We start from the raw sequence: 18,863 nt of genomic DNA, 5'->3' as shown, positions 1-18,863 counted from the left end.
CCACATGTGTAATCAAAGGGGTTACTTTTATTAACAATAAATATTTGATTTGTATACCTATTTCATGTGTTTATATACCCAAAGTTGTATAAAAATTTGTTGGGTGAAAAGGGATTTGCAAGTGGTAAAAGTTTAAGAAGCCCTGATCTCTAGGACATTGGTAAGAATCTCCTCGTCCCCTTTGCTCCTCCCCCCTTTTTTTTCTTTGGCAAGAAAAGGATGAATCACAGAATAAGTAGGCATGATTGGGTTGTGATATGCATTGCAGATATTAATATCTTTTTTCCTACAAATCCAGGCCTCTTCCAAACTTATTACAAGAAAGAGCAACCATGATCATTCTAGTTGCTTAGGTTCACAGTCTCTATCATTTTAGCTTCATGACTCATCATTCTCTTCACTTCACACATCTAACTAGTTGCCAAATCATGTTGATTTTATTTCCATAGCCTCTCTCATCCATCTCTCCTCTAGTCTCATAGTCACCACCGTAGTTCAGGCTCTTGTCATCTTTAACCTAGATTATTGCATTAGCCTCCTAATCCATTCTCTTAGCCCAAATTTCTCATTTCTTAAACTGTGGGTTGCAGCTCCATATGGGTCATATAACTGAATATGGGGGTTACAAAATTGCGATTTATTATTATTAAATGTTTGTTCTGTATACCTATTTTATATATCTATATCTGAAGTTATAAGTGGAAAACGTTTAAGAAGCCCTGCAACAGTGTTTTGATTTTATATATATAGTTTCATTTTTATCTCATTGTTTTTTATTTTCATTTTTATCTTTTGTAACAGACATAATTATTAGTACATATATAATTTAATAAATAAATATGAACATATTGAGGTTGAGTAGTGAAAAAATTTTATTGTTTTTAAATTTTTTAAATTTAAAATTTTAACTTTATTCTGAAAGACCAGAAATGAGAGGTAGTTGTTACCAAAAGTATATCTGGACCTTAAAGATGGAAGCTAGGTGGAGCAGTTGAATAGTGTGTTGGGCCTGGAGTTAGGAAGATTCATCTTTCTGAGTTCAAATCTGACTTCAGACACTTATTTACTGTGTGTCCATAGGCAAGTCACTTAAACCTATTTATCTCAAGTTTCCTCATCTGTAAAACGAGTTGGAGAAGGAAATAGAAAATTATTCCAGTATTTTCCAAATGGGGTCATGAAGCGTTGGACACAACTGAAATAATTAAACAAGAGAAAAATGGAAGAAAATTTGGAAAATGTAGTCAGGGAATCAAGATGGAGAAGACAGTTTAAGTCAAAGAGAGAAATGAAACATCAAAGTGGTACAGTAAATAGAATACTGGAAGACCTCAGAAAGATCTGATTTTGAATCCTATCTGCCCTCATTTTCCTTCTCTATAAAATGAGAAAAATAACAGCATCCAACAGAGTTGTTGTATCAAATAAGTTAAGACACACTTTGAAACTTTTAAAGTCTTTTATAAATGCTGGCCATCATTTCCCCCCATCGTTATTATTAAAGAATAAACAAATGTATGATACCCTTTAGCAGGATATAGTTTCCTTATCTCTTTTAGTTAGATCTATTTTTGTTTTTGCTTGGCCTGAGATCAGGATCACTACCTGTTTGTTTGCTTTTTAATTCAGCTGAAGCATAATATATTCTGCTCCAGCCTTTTACCTTTACTCCGTATGTTTCTCTCTGTTTCAAACAGGTTTCTTATAAACAACATATTGTAGGATTTTGGCTTTTAAACCATTCTTCTATCTTCTTCCATATTATGGGAGAATGCATTCCATTTATATTCACAGTTAAGATTACTAACTCTGTATTTTCTACCATATTACTTTTCCCTATTTATACTTTTCTCTTTTCTTTCACCCTTTCCTTTCTCATCAGTGTCTTGCTTTTGTTCCCCACCGTCCTCAATCTGCCCTTCCTTTTATCAGTTCCTCCCCCCCCCCTCCCATTTCTTATCCATTTTCCTTTTTTTTCTGCTCTCCTATTAGCCTCCCACTTTCCTTTCCCCTCCTACTTTCTTATAGGGTTAGACAAATTTCTATAACAAACTAAATATGGATGCTATTCTCTAAAAGAGTAGAGAACAGGAAATGGCCCTCGCTACTCAGATGACTAGTTCTTCCCTATTCTTCCCTTTTTGGGAAAGGGAAAAGCTATTCCTTACCATGTTTCTCTTGTGTTCCAAGAGTGGGAAGTTTGGAGGTGCAGGTGAAAATGATGTATCCCTTATTCTTCCCAGCTCTCTTCAGTCCTGGCCTGCTTTGCTTCACTCTGTCCTATCTTACCCTATTCAGGCTAACCTGGTACCCAAGGGACTTGGTTGTTACAGGCAGTTATTTCTCAGTCTCCTTATTGCATCAGCTGTAGGACCTTCCTTTTGGGAAGTTTCCTCTCTATATCCTGCTGCAATTTCAGCTCATCTCTTTATTTAAATAGCATTTTATTTTTCAAAGTATATGTAAAGATAGTTTTCAACATTCATTTTTATAAAACTTTGTGTTTCACATTTTCCCCCCTCTCTCCTTTACTCCTCACAACAGCAGACAATCTGATATAGGTTAAATATGTCCAGTTCCTTTAAACATATTTCCATATTTGTCATGTTGTGCAAGAAAAATCAGATCAAAAGGGAAAAAAAACATGAGAAAGAAAAAAAAAAAAGCAAGCAAATAACAACAAAAAAGGTGAAATTACTATGCATCAATACACATTCAGTCTCCATAGTTATCTCTCTGGATGAGGATAACATTTTCCATTCCAGATCTATTGAAATTGCCTTGAATTATCTCATTGTTGAAAAGAGTCAGGCCCATCACAATTGATCATCATATAATCTTCTTGCTACTGTGTACAATATTCTCTTGGTTCTGCTCACTTCATTTAGTATCATTTCATGTTAAGTCTTTCTAGACTTTTCTGCAATCAGCCTCTTCATCATTTTTTATACAACAATAATATTCCATTACATTCCCCAGCTGATGGGCATCCTCTCAATTTCTAGTTCCTTGCTACTATAAAAAGGACTTCTGCAAAACCTTTGCACATGCATCTTTTATGATCTCTTTGGGATAGAGAGCCAATAGAGATACTGCTGGATCAAAGGCTATTCATGGTTTGATAGCTCTTTGGGCATAGTTCCAAATTGCTCTCCAGAATTGTTGGATCAATTCACAATTCAACCAACAATGCTTTAGTGCAGGGGTCCTCAAAATTTTTAAATAGGGGGCCAGTTCACTGTCCCTCAGACTGTTGGAGGGCTGGACTATAGTAAAAACAAAAACTTTTATTTTGTGGGCCTTTAAATAAAGAAACTTCATAGCCCTGGGTGAGAGGGATAATCGTCCTCAGCTGCCGCATCTGACACCTGGGCCGTAGTTTGAGGAACCCTGCTTAGTATTTAAGTTTTCCTGCATCCCCTCCAACATTTATCATTATCTTTTCCTGTCATTTTAGCCAGTCTGAGAGGTATGAAGTGGTACCTTAGAGATGTCTTAATTTGTATTTCTCTAATCAATAATGAGTTAGAGCATTTTTTTCATATGACTAGAAGTAGCTTTAATTTCTTCATGTGAAAATTGTTCATATTCTTGGACAATATGTCACTTGGAGAATGGCTTAAATTCTAATAAATTTGAGTCAGTTTTCTTATGTATTTTAGAAATGAGGCCTTTATCAGAAACACTGGCTGTTAAAATATTTTTTCCCAGCTTTCTGGTTTCCTTCTTATCTTAGGTGTATTAGTTTGTTTGTGCAAAAAATATAATTAAAATTATTCTAATTAGCTTATATTATCACCCCTTATGTCTAAATCATGAACCCATTTTGACCTTCTCCTAGTATATAGGGTGTGAAATGTTGGTCAATGCTTAGTTTCTGCCATACTATTTTCCAGTTTTCCCATCAATTTTTGTCAAATAGTTCTTACCTCAGAATTGTGATCCTTTGGGGTTATCAAATGCTAGATTACTATAATCCTTGATTGTTGTATCTTTTGAACTTAATCTATTCCCCTGATCCACTACTTTGTTTCTTAGTATCAAATGGTTTTATTGACTGATGCTTTATCATATGGTTTTAAGTCTGGTATGGCTAGGCCATCTTCCTTTTCAGCTCATCTCTTTAAAGGAGATAGAGAATAAATAAGCTGGTCCTCGGTATATACCCTACATTTCATGCCAATACTCTACCGAGTTGTTTAGGGACACTACAATGTCAGTGTTTTGCTGTCTGGAATTAGAGCCCTAGCTAAGCAGGCTTTTTGGAAGGTTTGGAGCCTACCTTTTCCCTCCTTAGCCAGAAAGTCAGTTCAAAGTAACTTGCCCAGAGGTATCATCAGAACAGATAGATATAGGTGGGAAAGAAATCAAGCTTGTCCAGCTCTACTAAATTAACTTTTATTTAACCTACATGGACCTAAGTGACATGATGGGAAAAAGCCTGGGAGGAAAGTTCCCTCCTTTTCTTATTCATGTCACTTCTGAGTGCTTCTCTTAACCTGATCTCATCTGCCTCAGGGGGGTGAGGAGTTTGGGGCTTTAGGGAGGGAACTGGGTGTCTACCTCACCCTTGGGGCTCACCGTGAAGAGTTCTTAGGGAAGGGTCCAGTAATTCTCTACCTCTACCTTTCCCCTACCCCCCAAACTCACACAGATATAGGCACACTTGCATCTGCTACCAATTATCCTGGTCTCTAACTGTGTCCTGGTTTCTCCTGGCAGTTCGGCAGTTCCTTCAGAATGGTGTGAGTCCCAATTTGTGCAACGAGGATGGCCTTACTGCCCTGCACCAGGTTAGTGTCCTAAGAGCTTTTTGAAAGCCAATGGAAATGCTGACCAAGAGTATGAAGTAACAGTTTTCTGGGGGTTATGCGGGCTCACTAATATCCCCGGGTGACAGGGCAACCGTGAATGGTGAGGTGAACACACATCTGCCTGATCTCTGGGGTGAACTGGGAGTTGGAGGGTTCCTGCCTCTGAGGGAATGCTCTGTGGTTTGCAGTGCTGCATTGATGACTACGGGGAGATGGTAGAGCAGCTTCTCGAGGCCGGGGCTGATGTGAATGCCTGTGACAGCGAACTCTGGACACCCTTGCATGCTGCCGCCACTTGTGGCCACCTCCACCTTGTGGAGCTACTGATTTCCAAGTATGTGGATGTGAGGTCAAGCCTCTAGCATTGCTATTCGCACAGTAGGCTGCTCACAAATTTTTCAAATTAAGTTGAAGTGATGATCCAAGAGTAAGACTCAGTTGTGGGGCAAAAAAATGTGATTGCAACTGGATAAAGCTGTGCGGAATCTTGACCTTGCCACAGGGGAGAAAGTGTAATACCTACCTCTGAGTCCTCTCTCCATAGTATTTGCTGCCCATATAACTCTGGAGATTGAGCAAAGAGCCCAGGCAAAGCTTGAGCCCCTTTTTTTTCCACCTGAGGCAATTGGAGTTAAGTGACTTAAATAGGGAGTGTAAAGTGACTAAGACCAAATTTGAACTCAAGTCTTCCTGACTTCAGGTCTGGTGCTCTATCCACTGTGCCACCTAGCTGCCCCTAAGGGGATCTATTGTTAAGAATAGCTGATATTAGTAATTTAAGGTTTATAAAACGTTTTATTTGATCCTTCCAGCAACCCAGTGAGGACAAATAGCTCAAAGTCCTTATATATATGGAAACCTTAATCATAGCCTAGTATTTAAAACATATTCTTAGGGTTGGAGTGGACTTCAGAGGTCATCTAGTTAAATCCTACCTAATTCAAACCATGAGTTCTTGAGCCTAGAAAAGGTGAATCATTTTCCTCCACTTAACAGAGTAAACTGAGGAAGTCAATTCCCCTTTCCTAGGACTTCTGACTTCAGATCTTATGACTGCAAATCTTTTACTTTTTCTGCTACACTGAACATAGCTGATTACCTGGAGTCATGCATGATAATCAAAAGTTCATGCAAGGAAGAGCTTGACAGAACCGAACCTTAAAATTAATATATTGGTTCCTTACTTGGTATTTGTGGACTAAAGGGGGTCAATGAGTAACTTTCAGGAAGTTCATCATCATCATAGCTAGTAATTTTTGTAGTATTTTAAGGTTTATAAAGTGCATTAATAATATCTCATTTTTATCTGTTTTATTATCTCAGTTATGAACTTGAGTGATTGCATCTTATTTTCATTAACTTTTGGTTCATTCAATTTTGTTTACTTTGTAAAATGTGTATTTTATTTAATCCTTTTTATTTTTAAATTTAAAAAAATTTCCCAATTACATGTAAAAGTAATCTTTGTATTTTATAATTTTTAGTTTCAATTTCTTTTTCTCCTCTTTCCTCTTCCCCTTGAGAGATAAGCAGTCTTATATAGATCATACATATACAGTCATGCAAAGCATACTGTCATGTTATCTCTGTTGAGAAAAAAAAAAACCCTACCCCTCAAAAAATAAAACAGCCCAAGAAAAAATAAGGAAAGTTAAAAAAAAAAAATATATATATATATATATATATATATATATGCTTCAATCTATATTCAGATTGTATCAGTTCTTTTTCTAGAAATGGTATTTTTCATCATAATTCCTTTGGCATTATCTTCATTCATCATATTGTTGAGAATAGCTAAACAGTTGATCATCATACAATATTGCTATTACTATACATTCTTCTCCTAGTTCTATTCACTTCATTTTCCATCAACTCATATAAGTCTTCTCAGTCTTTTCTTTTCTTTTTTATTATTATTATAGCTTTTTATTTACAAAACATACGCATTTGTAATTTTCAACATTGACCCTTTCAAAACCTTCTGTTTTAACTTTTCCCTCCTTCCCCATCCCCCTCCCCTAGATGGCAGGTAGTCCAATACCAGACAATAACAGAAAGAGTGGAAATGTTATATTGTGGTCCATACTCATTTCCCATAGTTCTCTATCTGGAAATAGCTGGTTCTCTTCATTACTGAACAATTGGAATTGATTTGGATCATCTCATTGTTGAAAAGAGCCACGTCCATCAAAATTGATCATCATATAATATTGTTGTTGAAGTGTATAATGATCTCCTGGTTCTGCTCATTTCACTTAGCATCAGTTCATGTAAGTCTCTCCAACCTCTCTGTATTCATTCTGTTGGTCATTTCTTACAGAACAATAATATTCCATAACATTCATATACCATAACTTACTCAGCCCAATTGATGGGCATCCATTCAATTTCCAGTACTTGGTCAATTTTTATATAAGTATTATATACCACTGAAATAAAAGGTATATTCCTTCATATTCTCTTTCATTTTTCTCCAGAGGTTTATCACATCTTAACTTTTCTAAAATTCTATTCATTTCCTTAACTCTTTTTTTGTTTATTTTGTAATTTATCTAGTTTTGAGAGGGGAAAATTGGGATCTCTCAGTAGCATAGCAATAAAAATTATATTCCTCCTTTAAGAATTTGATGCATATATGTTTAATGTTGATATTACTCCGTTGGCTTTTAGCAGGATGTGGTTTCCTTGCTATTTCTTTAGTTTTTTTTTTTTTTTTTTTTGCTATTGCTTTGTCTGAGATCATGATTAAAATATGTGCTTTTTTTACTTTACTTGAAGCATAATAGGTTCTGCTCTGGACCCTTATCTTTATTCTATGTGTGTCTCTTCTCTAAGTGAATTTCTTTTAAACAACATATTATGGATGCAGTTCATCCAATTTATATTCACAGTTATGATGACTAGCTGTATTTTCTTTCATCCTATTTTTGCCCTTTTTATCCTTCTCTCGCTCTCTCTCCTTCCTTTTCCCTCCCTCCCCGCCTACACTTTGTTCCTTCTCAAAAGTCTTGTTTTGCTTCTGAGTAGCATCTTTCCCAATCTGCCTTCATTTCTATCAACAGACACCCCTCCCCCCTTCTCTTATTCTCCTCTTTTCCTACTTCCCTCTAGGGCAAGTTAGATTTCTATACCTAACTGAGTGTGTATGTTATACCTTCTTTAGAAAATTTTGATGAGAGTAATGTTCAAGTGTTGTCTGCCATATCCTATCTTCCCCTCCACTGTAAAAGCTCCTCCTTTTCCTGCCTTTATGTGAGATGATTTATCCTATTCTACCTTTCCTTTTTCGATTTATCTTTCTTTCTCATTCCTTTTTAATTTTTTTGAAATCATCCCATCAACACTAATACATTGTTGGTGGAATTGTGAATGCATCCAACCATTCTGGAGAGCAATTTGGAACTATGCTCAAAAAGTTATCAAACTGTGCATACCCTTTGATCCAGCAATACTACTACTGGGCTTATATCCCAAAGAGATCTTAAAAGAGGGAAAGGGACTTGTATGTGCAAAAATCTTTGTGGCAGCCCTGTTTGTATAGCCAGAAACTGGAAACTGAGTGGATGCCCATCAGTTGGAGAATGGGTGAATATGGTATTGGCTCATATGGTATATGAATGTTATGGGATATTATTGTTCTATAAGAAACAATCATCAGGATGATTTCAAAGAGGCCTGGAGAGACTTACATGAACTGATGCTGAGTGAAATAAGTAGAACCAAGAGAACATTGTACATAACAACAAGATTAAAGGATGATCAATTCTGATGGATGTGGCTCTTTCCAACAATGAGATGATTGAGGCCAGTTCCAATGATCTTGTGATGAAGAGAGTCATCTACACTCAGAGAGAGACTGGGAATGGAATGTGGATCACAGCACAGCATTTTCACTTTTGTTAACTTGCATTTTGCTTTCTTAATCATTTTCTTTCCTTTTTGATCTGATTTTCTTTATGCAGCAAGATAATTGTACAAATATGTTTACATATATTGGATTTTACATATATTTTAATATGTATAATATATATATATTGGATTACTTGCCATCTGGGGAGGGGTGGGGAGAAGGAGAAGAAAATTTGGAACACAAAGCTATGCAAGGGTCAGTGTTGAAAAATTATCCATTCATTTTTTGTTTTGTTTTGTTTTGTTTTTGCTGAGGCAATTGGGGTTAAGTGATTTGCCCAGGGTCACACAGGAAGTATTAAGTATCTGAGATCAGATTTGAATTCCAGTCTTCCTGACTTCAGGGCTGGTGCTGTATCTATTGTGCCACCTAGCTGCCCCCATACATATGTTTTAAAAATAAAAAGTTTTCCAAAAAAATTTAAAAAATAAAATTCTTAAAAAAAAAAAAAATTCCCCAAATCATCATAGTCAATTCAGTACCCATTCCTTTTATATATATATATATATACCTAACTTTCCTAATAATGGTAAAGTTCTTTTTTTTTTTTTTTTTTTTTAAATTTTTTTTATTTAATAGCCCTCTATCCACAGGACACACACATAGGCAACTCCACAGCACCAACAACTGCCAAACCTCTTGTTCCAATCCTCCCCCCCCTCCCCCCCACCCCCTCCCCCAAATGTCAGGATGACCAGCAGATGTTAAAATATATTAAAATATAACTTAGATACACAATCAGTATACATGACCAAAACATTACCCTGCTGTACAAAAAGAATCAGACTCTGAACCACTGTACAACTAGCTTGTGAAGGAAATCAAAAATGCAGGTGTGCATAACTATAGGGATTGGGAATTCAATGCAATGGTCCTTAGTCATCTCCCAGAGTTCTTTCTCTGGGCATAGCTAGCTCAGCTCATCACTGCTCCATCAGAAATGACCTGGTTGATCTCGTTGCTGAGGATGGCCTGATCCATCAGAACTGGCCATCATCCAGTATTGTTGTAGAGGTATACAATGATCTCCTGGTCCTGCTCATTTCACTCAGCATCAGTTCGTGTAAGTCTCTCCAGGCCTTTCTGAAATCATCCTGTTGGTCATTTCTTACAGAACAGTAATATTCCATAATTTTCATAAATGGTAAAGTTCTTAGGAGTTACAAGAATCATCTTTCAATATAGTAATATTGCTAATTTAACCTTATTGAATCTCTTATGATTACTCTTTCCTGTTTACTTGTACTTCTCTTGAGTTTTGTATTTAAAAGTCAGATTTTCTATTCAGCTGTGGTCTTTTTATCAAACATGCTCAAAAGTTTTCTATTTCATTATATATCCCTTCCCCTCTTAAGGATTATACTCAGTTTTTCTAAGTAAATGATTCTTGGTTGTAATCCTAGCCCCTCTGGCCTCCTGAATATCATATTTCAAACTTCCTCATCCTTTAATATAGAAGCAGTTAAATGTTGTGTTATCCTGACTGTTGCTTCATAATATTTGTATTGTTTCTTTCTGGCTATTTGTAATATTTTCTCCTTGACTCAAACAAAAGTTCTGTAATTTGGCACCGATATTCTGGAAGTTTTCATTTTGGGATTTCTTTTAGGGAGGTGATTGGTAGATTCTTTAAATTTCTATTTTATTCTCTGGTAGTTTTCCTTGATAAATTGGAGTCTTTTTTTTGATCATAACTTTCAGGTAGTTTGATAATTGAAAATTCCAGGTCATTTTTTTCCCCAAGGATATATTTCACATTTTATTATTTTTTTTTTCATTCTTTTGATTTTGTTTGTTTCTTGATGTTTTGTGGAATCATTGGCTTCCCCTTGCCTAATTCTAATTTTTAAGATATTATTTCCTTCATTTAGCATTTGTATCTCCTTTTCCATTTGGCCAATTCTGCTTCTTTTCTTCTTTTTTCTGAGGCAAATGAGATTAAGTGATTTGCCCAGCAATTCTGCTTTTTAAGGGATTCTTCCCTTCATTGAGATTTTTGTGCCTCTTTTACTGTTTGGTCAATTCTGTTTTTTAAAGTGTTATTTTTCATCAGTATTTTTTCCCCTCTTTTACCAAACTGTTGACTCATTTTTCATCATTTTCTTGTATTACTCTCCTTTCTTTTCTCAAATTTTCCTGTACCTCTCTTACTTGATTTTTTAAATCTTTTTTCATCTCTTTCAAGAATTTTATTTATTTTTTTGCCCTGTGACCAATTCCCGTTATTCTGAGCTTTGCATGTAGGTATTTTGATTTTGTGTCTTGATCTTCTCTGCCATCATAGAAGTTTTCTTTGGTCAGGTTCTTTTATTGTTATTTGTTCATTTTCCCAACTTTCTAACTTTGAATTTTAAAGTTGAGGCTGTGCTATTAGGATTGAGAGGACACTGTTCCAAGTTAAAGGTTTTTGATGCTATAATCTTAAGAGCTGTTTCTATGGAAATGTAAGTGTTTGGCTTTTCCAAGATTATATGCTTCAGGGACAGTTAGGATCACTGCTCTCCTGGCTTGTGTTCTGGTCTGTGAGTGGCTGTATGTACTCTTTTCAGCCCCCAAACTGTTTCTAACATCCCTGCTCCCCTGCATAATTAAATTCTACTTCTGCTCCTTTACCTGGGACTGAGATCTAGAATCAAGTACAGGTAATACAACAGAGTCCTGCCCTTATTGTATGCAGAGTCCCCTGTAATTGCCTTCTGACCAGTTGTCTGAGCCCATTACTGTCTGAGGTCTGAGAGGTCTCAAAGGCACCAGCACTACCACAAAAACAGCTGCTCCCAAGACCCAGTGCTGCTAAGGCACATCCTGCTCTGTACTATGCTCCAGCCCTGATCACCACTCCTAGTGAGACAGACCTTTCCTGCCAACCTTAATTATTTCATACAAACCTTTTGTTGGCTCTTGTCTTAACAGAATTTGATTTGAGGCATTATTTTAACCTTATTTGGAGGGAAATTTAGGATAGGTCAGGGGATTTCCTGCCTCTAATCTGCCATCTTGACTCCAGTCCCTTCATGTTTCTTAAAATATGATTTTAGGAATCCATAGGCTTCACCAGACTGCCAAAGGGGTACATGATACCTAAAAGATTAAGAACCTCTGTATTAAGACAAGAAAGTTCTTGTTTGATTCTGCCCCCTCCTTGTTCCTTATCTTTTCTTTAATTGGATAACATTCTAGATCAATTTGCTCATGTTCTAGACTTAAGAAGTATAGCTCCACTGCTAAGGTCTAAGTCTTAGTGTCTTCCTCACCCTACTTCATCTGTCTAGAGAGAAGACTTTAAGTTGTCTTGCCCCTGACTAGAGAGTCCATCTGCTCTAGCACCCCCTAATGAGCAAGAAAAAGAGAGAAGGCAAAAAAGTATTGTATGGTGGTAAGGCTCTCACTCCTCCCTGACATTTCTTAGTTGTAGGACCCAAAGCAAGTCTCTTTATCTCTGTGAGGTCCCATATACTCTTCTGTCAAAGAAGTATTAAGAGTAGGTCATTGTTGTACTTCCTTATAGTCTTCCCATTCTGAGGGAGTTGTTAAATATAAATCCTATTATTTTTTCCATCCCTGAACATTTTGGTTTCTTTTTGCTGTTTTGAAAGTTCCCATGGCTGTGAATTGTAGATACTCTAATTTTTACCTGTGATTCATTTCTTTTTGTCTGGGATAGTTTGCCTGAACTATTCATTAATGATCCTGAACTCTCATCTTCACCTAGTCTTTCAGTAAGTTGACAGACCTTGAATGAGCTGGAGTCCTATCTTTTATTAATACCTTTTAATCATTGCTTCATCTATTTTCAATTTATTTTCCTTATTGCCACAAATACTGTGTTCCTGTTTTTGGTCTGAAAGGTGACCTTAGTTTCTTAGTTCTTTGTTCCTTTCCCAGATGACTGATAGGTCCAGGGATCGATGATTGCTTTAGAACAGTTAGCCCTGCTCTGCTGGAACATCTGGTTCCAGAAAAGACAAGGAAGCAGATTTCAGAAAGATTCTTAAGTTAGACTTTCTTTTATTTATTTATTTTATTATAGCTTTTTATTTACAAATTATATGCATAGGTAATTTTTCAGCATTGACAATTGCAAAACCTTTTGTTCCAACTTTTTCCCTTCTTTCCCCCAACTTCCCCCAGATGGCAGGTTGACCAATACATGTTAAATATGTTAAAGTATAAGTTAAATACAATGTATGTATACATGTCCATACAGTTATTTTGCTGTACAAAAAGAATCGGACTTTGAATTAGTGTACAATTAACCTGTGAAGGAAATAAAAAATGCAGGCGGACAAAAATAGAGGGATTGGGAATTCTATGTAGTGGTTCATAGTCATCTCCCAGAGTTCTTTCCCTGGATGTAGCTGGTTCATTACTGCTCTATTGGAACTGATTTGGTTCATCTCATTGCTGAAGATGGCCATGTCCATCAGAATTGTTCATCATCTAGTATTGTTGTTGAAATATATAATGATCTCCTGGTCGTGCTCATTTCACTAAGCATCAGTTCATGTAAGTCTCTCCAGGCCTTTCTGAAATCATCCTGCTGGTCGTTTCTTACAAAACAATAATATTCATATACCACAATTTATTCAGCCATTCTCCAATTGATGGGCATCCACTCAGTTTCCAGTTTCTGGCCACTACAAAGAGGGCTGCCACAAACATTCTTGCATATGTGGGTCCCTTTCCCTTCTTTAGTATCTCTTTGGGATATAAGCCCAGTAGAAACACTGCTGGATCAAGGGTATGCACAGTTTGATAACTTTTTGAGCATAGTTCCAAATTGTTCTCCAGAATGGCTGGATGTATTCACAATTCCACCAGTAATGTATCAGTATCCCAGTTTTCACACATCCCCTCCAACATTCCACATTACCTTTCCCTATCATTCTAGCCAATCTGACAGATGTGTATGATATCTCAGAATTGTCTTAATTTGAATTTCTCTGATTAATAATGACTTGGAGCATCTTTTCATATGGCTAGAAATAGTTTCAGTTTCTTCATCTGAGAATTGTCTGTTCATATCCTTTGACCATTTATCAATTGGAGAATGGTTTGATTTCTTATAGAGTCAGTTCTCTATATATTTTGGAAATGAGGCCTTTATCAGAACCTTTGATTGTAAAAATGTTTTCCCAGTTTATAAGTCAGACTTTTCTAACCTTAATAGTAGGTTTCTGTGTTGTGGCTACAATATGGAGTACCAATGGAAAGAGGCAAGAGATCTGTCTGCCATATTTACTAGCTGTGTGACCTTGGACAAATTACTTCTTTCTGATTTTCAGGTTTTTTTTATCTATAAAATTAGAATAATACTAGTTACATTAAACCTTGAGGCTCTATATGAATGAGTCGTGTTTAAAAAAAAGTTACCAACTTTCCATACAAAATCAGGTCATTTATTCAGGTGCCTCCCTTTCACTTCCTCAGTAGGATCATCTCTAAAACTCTGCCTCTATCATGTCAAAAATTTTTCATGCAAAATAGCAGTAACAAGTCATCTTTAAAAAATCTCTCTAAATGATTTCTCTGAATTCCTTCCTTCCTCTGGCTTTTTGTTATCTTAATTTCTACTCAGTGAAAATCTTTTTTTTCCTCTGGCCTAGTCATTTAGGAATATGCTGAGCTGCCTGGAGACCAGAAAAAATATGGTTATAGAAGCCCATGGAGGAGAGAGTTTTAAATTAGCAAGCTAACAAATGGTTTGATAAAGCATTTATTAAGCAATAATGGGCCAGGTTTTATAGAGGAAGAGATGGGGATGATGGGTGAAGTGAAGCAGCGTAGGGAGGAGGCGGTTAGGAAGAAAGATGAATGGTATTCGGGGGTACAGAAAAAATTAGGGAGAACCAAAAAAGAGATTGTTACAGAGTCTCAATATTGGAAGACTCCAATGGAAGTCTCATTCATATCTGAATGAGAATCCCTTCCACAGTATACTTACTGAGTAATGAGGAGGAACCTGTGTCCTCCTGGGTATCTTTAATTGTAAGGTAGCTTTTATTTATTGAAAGTCTAAACTTACCTCTTTAGTTTTTTTAGTTTTTTAGTTCTCTTTTAGAGAACAGGGATTGAAACCGTTAGCCTTGTTTGACTTAGCTCCAGAAGACAAGAGACTAAGAGCAATGATATAAATTTCAAAAAGACAAATTTCGATGGGAGGGAAAACTTCCTAATAAAGCTTCTCCGAGTCAGAAAAGACTAATCTGTGAAGTAATAAGTTCCCTATCAGTAGAGGTCTTGAAGACATGTTTTAAAGACGTGACTGGATGAATGCTTGATTTTTGATATTCTAGAGGATGACTCCTTCTTAAGATATTGATTGAACTCAGTGGCTTCTGAGATTTTTTTATTCTGTTTGACAGAAACCAGATTAAATTCCAGTAGGTAGAGAAGGAACATATAATTAGGAAATGGGGCCAGCTGGTGAGAATCATTGAATCATAGAATGTGAGCATTAGAAGGAATCTTAAGAAATTATTAAATCTTATTCCAGAGAAGTGAACTGATTTTCTTAAAATCACACTAGTGAATGGGGCCAATCTGAACTAAATTCCAAGTCTTTTGATTTCCAATCCAGTCCTACTTGATAGTGCAAGGAAAAAAGAATTTGTATAGGTACTGGTGTCCCTTTTTTTTTTTAAGGATGGGTATGTGGAAGAAGAGAGTCAGAGGAGGGAAGGAGTGAGGTTTCTGGATAAAAAGAAAAATGGTGGAAACAAATGTAATTTTTTTTTGTTTTGAATGTAATTGGGGAAAATATTAAATAGGTTAAAAAAAAAAGAAAAACAGTGGGAATGAAGCTGATCTGTGGGAGAAGTTCAGATCTTAAAGCACAGGTAGAAGGGGTTTATGTCAAAGGCAGTAGAAGGTGAGAGAAGAGTTGAGAATGTGAAGGAATTTGTTCTGAATGAATCTGAATTTTGTCTCCTAATTCTAAACTTTGCCTCATTTCCATTCTGGAGATGACATTTGATGAGGATGGAAAGAAAAGATCTAAAATGCCAACTTCATTTGTCAGGTTTTAATTGTTTATCACCTTGTGTATTCTGGGAAGCTTCTTAAATTTCCTGGGTAGTTCCTGAGTAGGTAGTATGTATTTGAGGTTATTAAGAGGTATCACATCTAAATTGGTTTACCTGATAACTTCACTTATCAGAATGCATGCAGAGATGGTCTACCATGAAGAAAATTGACCTTGATATAGGATAAGATAAAAGCTACTATCACAGTTCCTCACTTAGTCCTCCTTCATGGGTCACTAAGAGGCATAGTTAAGTGTAACAGTAATAATAGTACATGTATTGGAGATAAAGCATTTATTGAGCACTTGCTGTGGGGCAGACATTGTGCAAAGCACTGAGAATATAAATACAGGTGGCAGTCCCTCTCCTCAGGAAGCTTATTATATTATATTGGAGGAAGATAGCATTATATAGGAGAGTTGGAAAATACTAGGTAGAGAGAGATAGTATGGTGTGAGATTGAACAGAAAGGAAGATCAATATTATCTAGAGTTGCAGAAAAGCCAAGGAGAATAACAACAATCTCAGCACAGAATCTCAGCACTGGAAGGGACCTGAGGGGTCAAAGTCATGGCCTATGAACTGTTGGAGCCTCAAATCAGATTGAAATATCATTGGAAGTGTTTAAGAAAATAAATAAAAGTTCAAAATATAACACAACATAAGGTTAATTTGTGATTTTCTAAGTCAATATGTAACTGGCAGGGATCCATTTCTATCTGTTTGATATGACTGCTCTACAATATACCTGCCAAATGTGACAAATACATATTGTCACAACAATCCTAAAGGGGAGAAGTACAGGATTCATCCCTATTTCATAGATAAATTTGTAAGGAACAGAGAAACAATTTGTGGAGGTGGCTTAGAATATTGGAGCTTTGCACAACAGACTTGGCAGAAGTAATAAGGCACAGTTGTGGTTGTTGTCCTTGGTCTAAGAGGACCAAAAATGACAACACTATGTTGGGGTCAAGGTACAGTGCGTGCAGTCTGATTGGCTCATCAGACCAACAGGGACTCAGAAGGCTCTACTAGAGGTTGGACACAAATAGTCTTTTGAACATTTGAGGTAGAGAGGGCATTACATTTTCACATCACATTTCTGTTGAACTATTACAATTCTCCTTTTTCATAAAGCACAGCAGTGTGTCCTTTTAGCACTTTTTCATGTGAGTGTTTGCCTTGTGTGAGTTCTCCATAAAATAGTCTTTTGGCAAATACACATTTGGCACTTGAAAAATGTGTCCAGCCCATCAGAGCTGTGCTTTCTGCAGTGGAGTTTGAATGCTTAACAATTTAGTTCAAGAAAGGTTCTTAGTGTCCAGGTACCTTATTTTGCCGGGTGATTTTCAGAATCTTTCTAAGACAATTCAAATGGAAGCGATTCACTTCCCAGCATGGTCCAGGTGTTATGGGCCTGCAACAGTAAGGTCAGCACAGGGGCTCTGTTGACCTTCAGTTTGATAGACAGCCAAATACTTCTTTCCCACTCTTTTCTTCAGAGCCTTCAAAACAATGAGCTAACTCTGGTAATGAGTACATCAACCTCATCATCTGTATACATCTCTGAAAAGTATAGTGCCAAGATAAGTGAACTTATTCATATTATTCAAAATTTTTCCATTTCCTATAATTGATGGTTCCACATATGGATGGTACAGTGTTGGCTGGTGGATATCCTCTGTTTTCTTGGTGTTTATTGTCAAGCCAATATTAGCACAAGCAGCAGAGGGTTGATCCTTATTTTATTGCAACTCCATTTCAGAGGCAGCATTAAGTGCACAAAATTACACACCAACTCTTCCTTCACTTTAGTCTTGACTTAATAACCTTTTGAAGGTAAATAATTTATCTTCAGCGTGGTAGTGGACCTTGATGTCATTTTTGTCCTCCTTGAAGGCATCCAACATCAAAGAAAACATCTTGTTAAAAAGTGTGAGAGTAAATACACAGCCTTGTTTCACTCCAATAGTGACTGGAAAGCAAGAGCGCATCATCCATTATCTAGAACCTGTACAAGCATGCTTTCATGAAATTGATAGACAATACTGATGAATTTCTCCAGCAATCCCATTTTGCCATGATCACGATCGACAGTATCAGCGGCCTCGGTCAGGTCAGAAAAACGTCATGTACAGACCTCTGTTCTGTTCTGGGAATTTCTCCTGCAGTTGTTGAGCAGAAAACACCATAGTGATCTTTCCTCACCTCTTTATAAAGCCACACTGACTCTTGGGTAAATGACCATTTTCCAGGTGAAGGATCAGTTTATTAAGGAGGACTTTGCAAGAATCTTGACAGCAATGACTGAGAGATTTATTTGTGATTGTCACACAATAACCTCTTTCCTTTTCTTTTAGAGAAATCACAACGGAGGTATCCTTGAACTCCTCTGTTGTCACTGTTCATTCATTTTCAGTTGTTTCTGATTCTTTGTAACCCCATTTGGGGTTTTCTTGGCAAAAAAGATACTGGAGTGGTTTGCCATTTCGTACTTTACCTTTTTATATATGGGGAAATGGAGGCAAATAGGGCTAAGTGACTTCCTAGAGTCACACAGCTAATAATTTGAATTCAGAAAGATAGATCTTTCTGATTCCAGGCCTAGCACTCTCCACTGTTCTACTTAGCTGCCCAATATCAACTAACAATAACACAACAGCCAAAAAAGCTAATATTATCTTAAGTTACATTAATAGCAGCTTAGTATCTACAAGGGAAATGCTATTCCTGCTATCCTCTGCATTAGACAAACCTCCCTTGGGCAGTATTGTATATGATGCTGGTAACACATTTATGTGCTTGGACAATTTGGAATATATCTAGGGGAGACAGCTAGCTCTCCCTATTGAGGGTCCTTAAGTTGATGTCTGAGAATCACTTTAAAGGAAATGGAGGTATTTAATCTGAAGAAGGAAAGATCTAGGGGATCTTTGTGCCCAGCACAAGGCACTTAATAGATGTTTCATGAAATAAAAGAATCAGAGGGAAACCACTAGTAGTTGAAGATGAAAAGATTTGTGTACTAGTTGGTGCTAGAGTTAAATGTTAAAGTGAGAGAAGTGCCTTCTAGAACACTAGACAGTGCAAAGGACTGGGAGTGCAAAG

General features: G+C 36.6%; 1 protein-coding gene across 4 annotated transcripts in view; it reads left to right on the top strand.

The window, feature by feature from the left end:
• PPP1R16A (protein phosphatase 1 regulatory subunit 16A) overlaps positions 1 to 18,863 on the top strand; it is a 123,990-nt gene that overhangs the window by 83,265 nt on the left and 21,862 nt on the right. For all 4 annotated transcript variants that reach the window (XM_031947360.1, XM_031947359.1, XM_031947358.1 and 1 more), the window contains 2 exons: positions 4,723 to 4,793; positions 5,003 to 5,148. In XM_031947360.1, coding sequence (XP_031803220.1) covers positions 4,723 to 4,793; positions 5,003 to 5,148 — 217 coding nt within the window. The remainder of the gene's footprint in view (positions 1 to 4,722; positions 4,794 to 5,002; positions 5,149 to 18,863) is intronic.

Source organism: Sarcophilus harrisii, chromosome 1, assembly GCF_902635505.1.
Source record: "Sarcophilus harrisii chromosome 1, mSarHar1.11, whole genome shotgun sequence".
NCBI lineage: Eukaryota > Metazoa > Chordata > Mammalia > Dasyuromorphia > Dasyuridae > Sarcophilus > Sarcophilus harrisii.
This window is presented reverse-complemented; position numbering and strand designations above follow the sequence as displayed.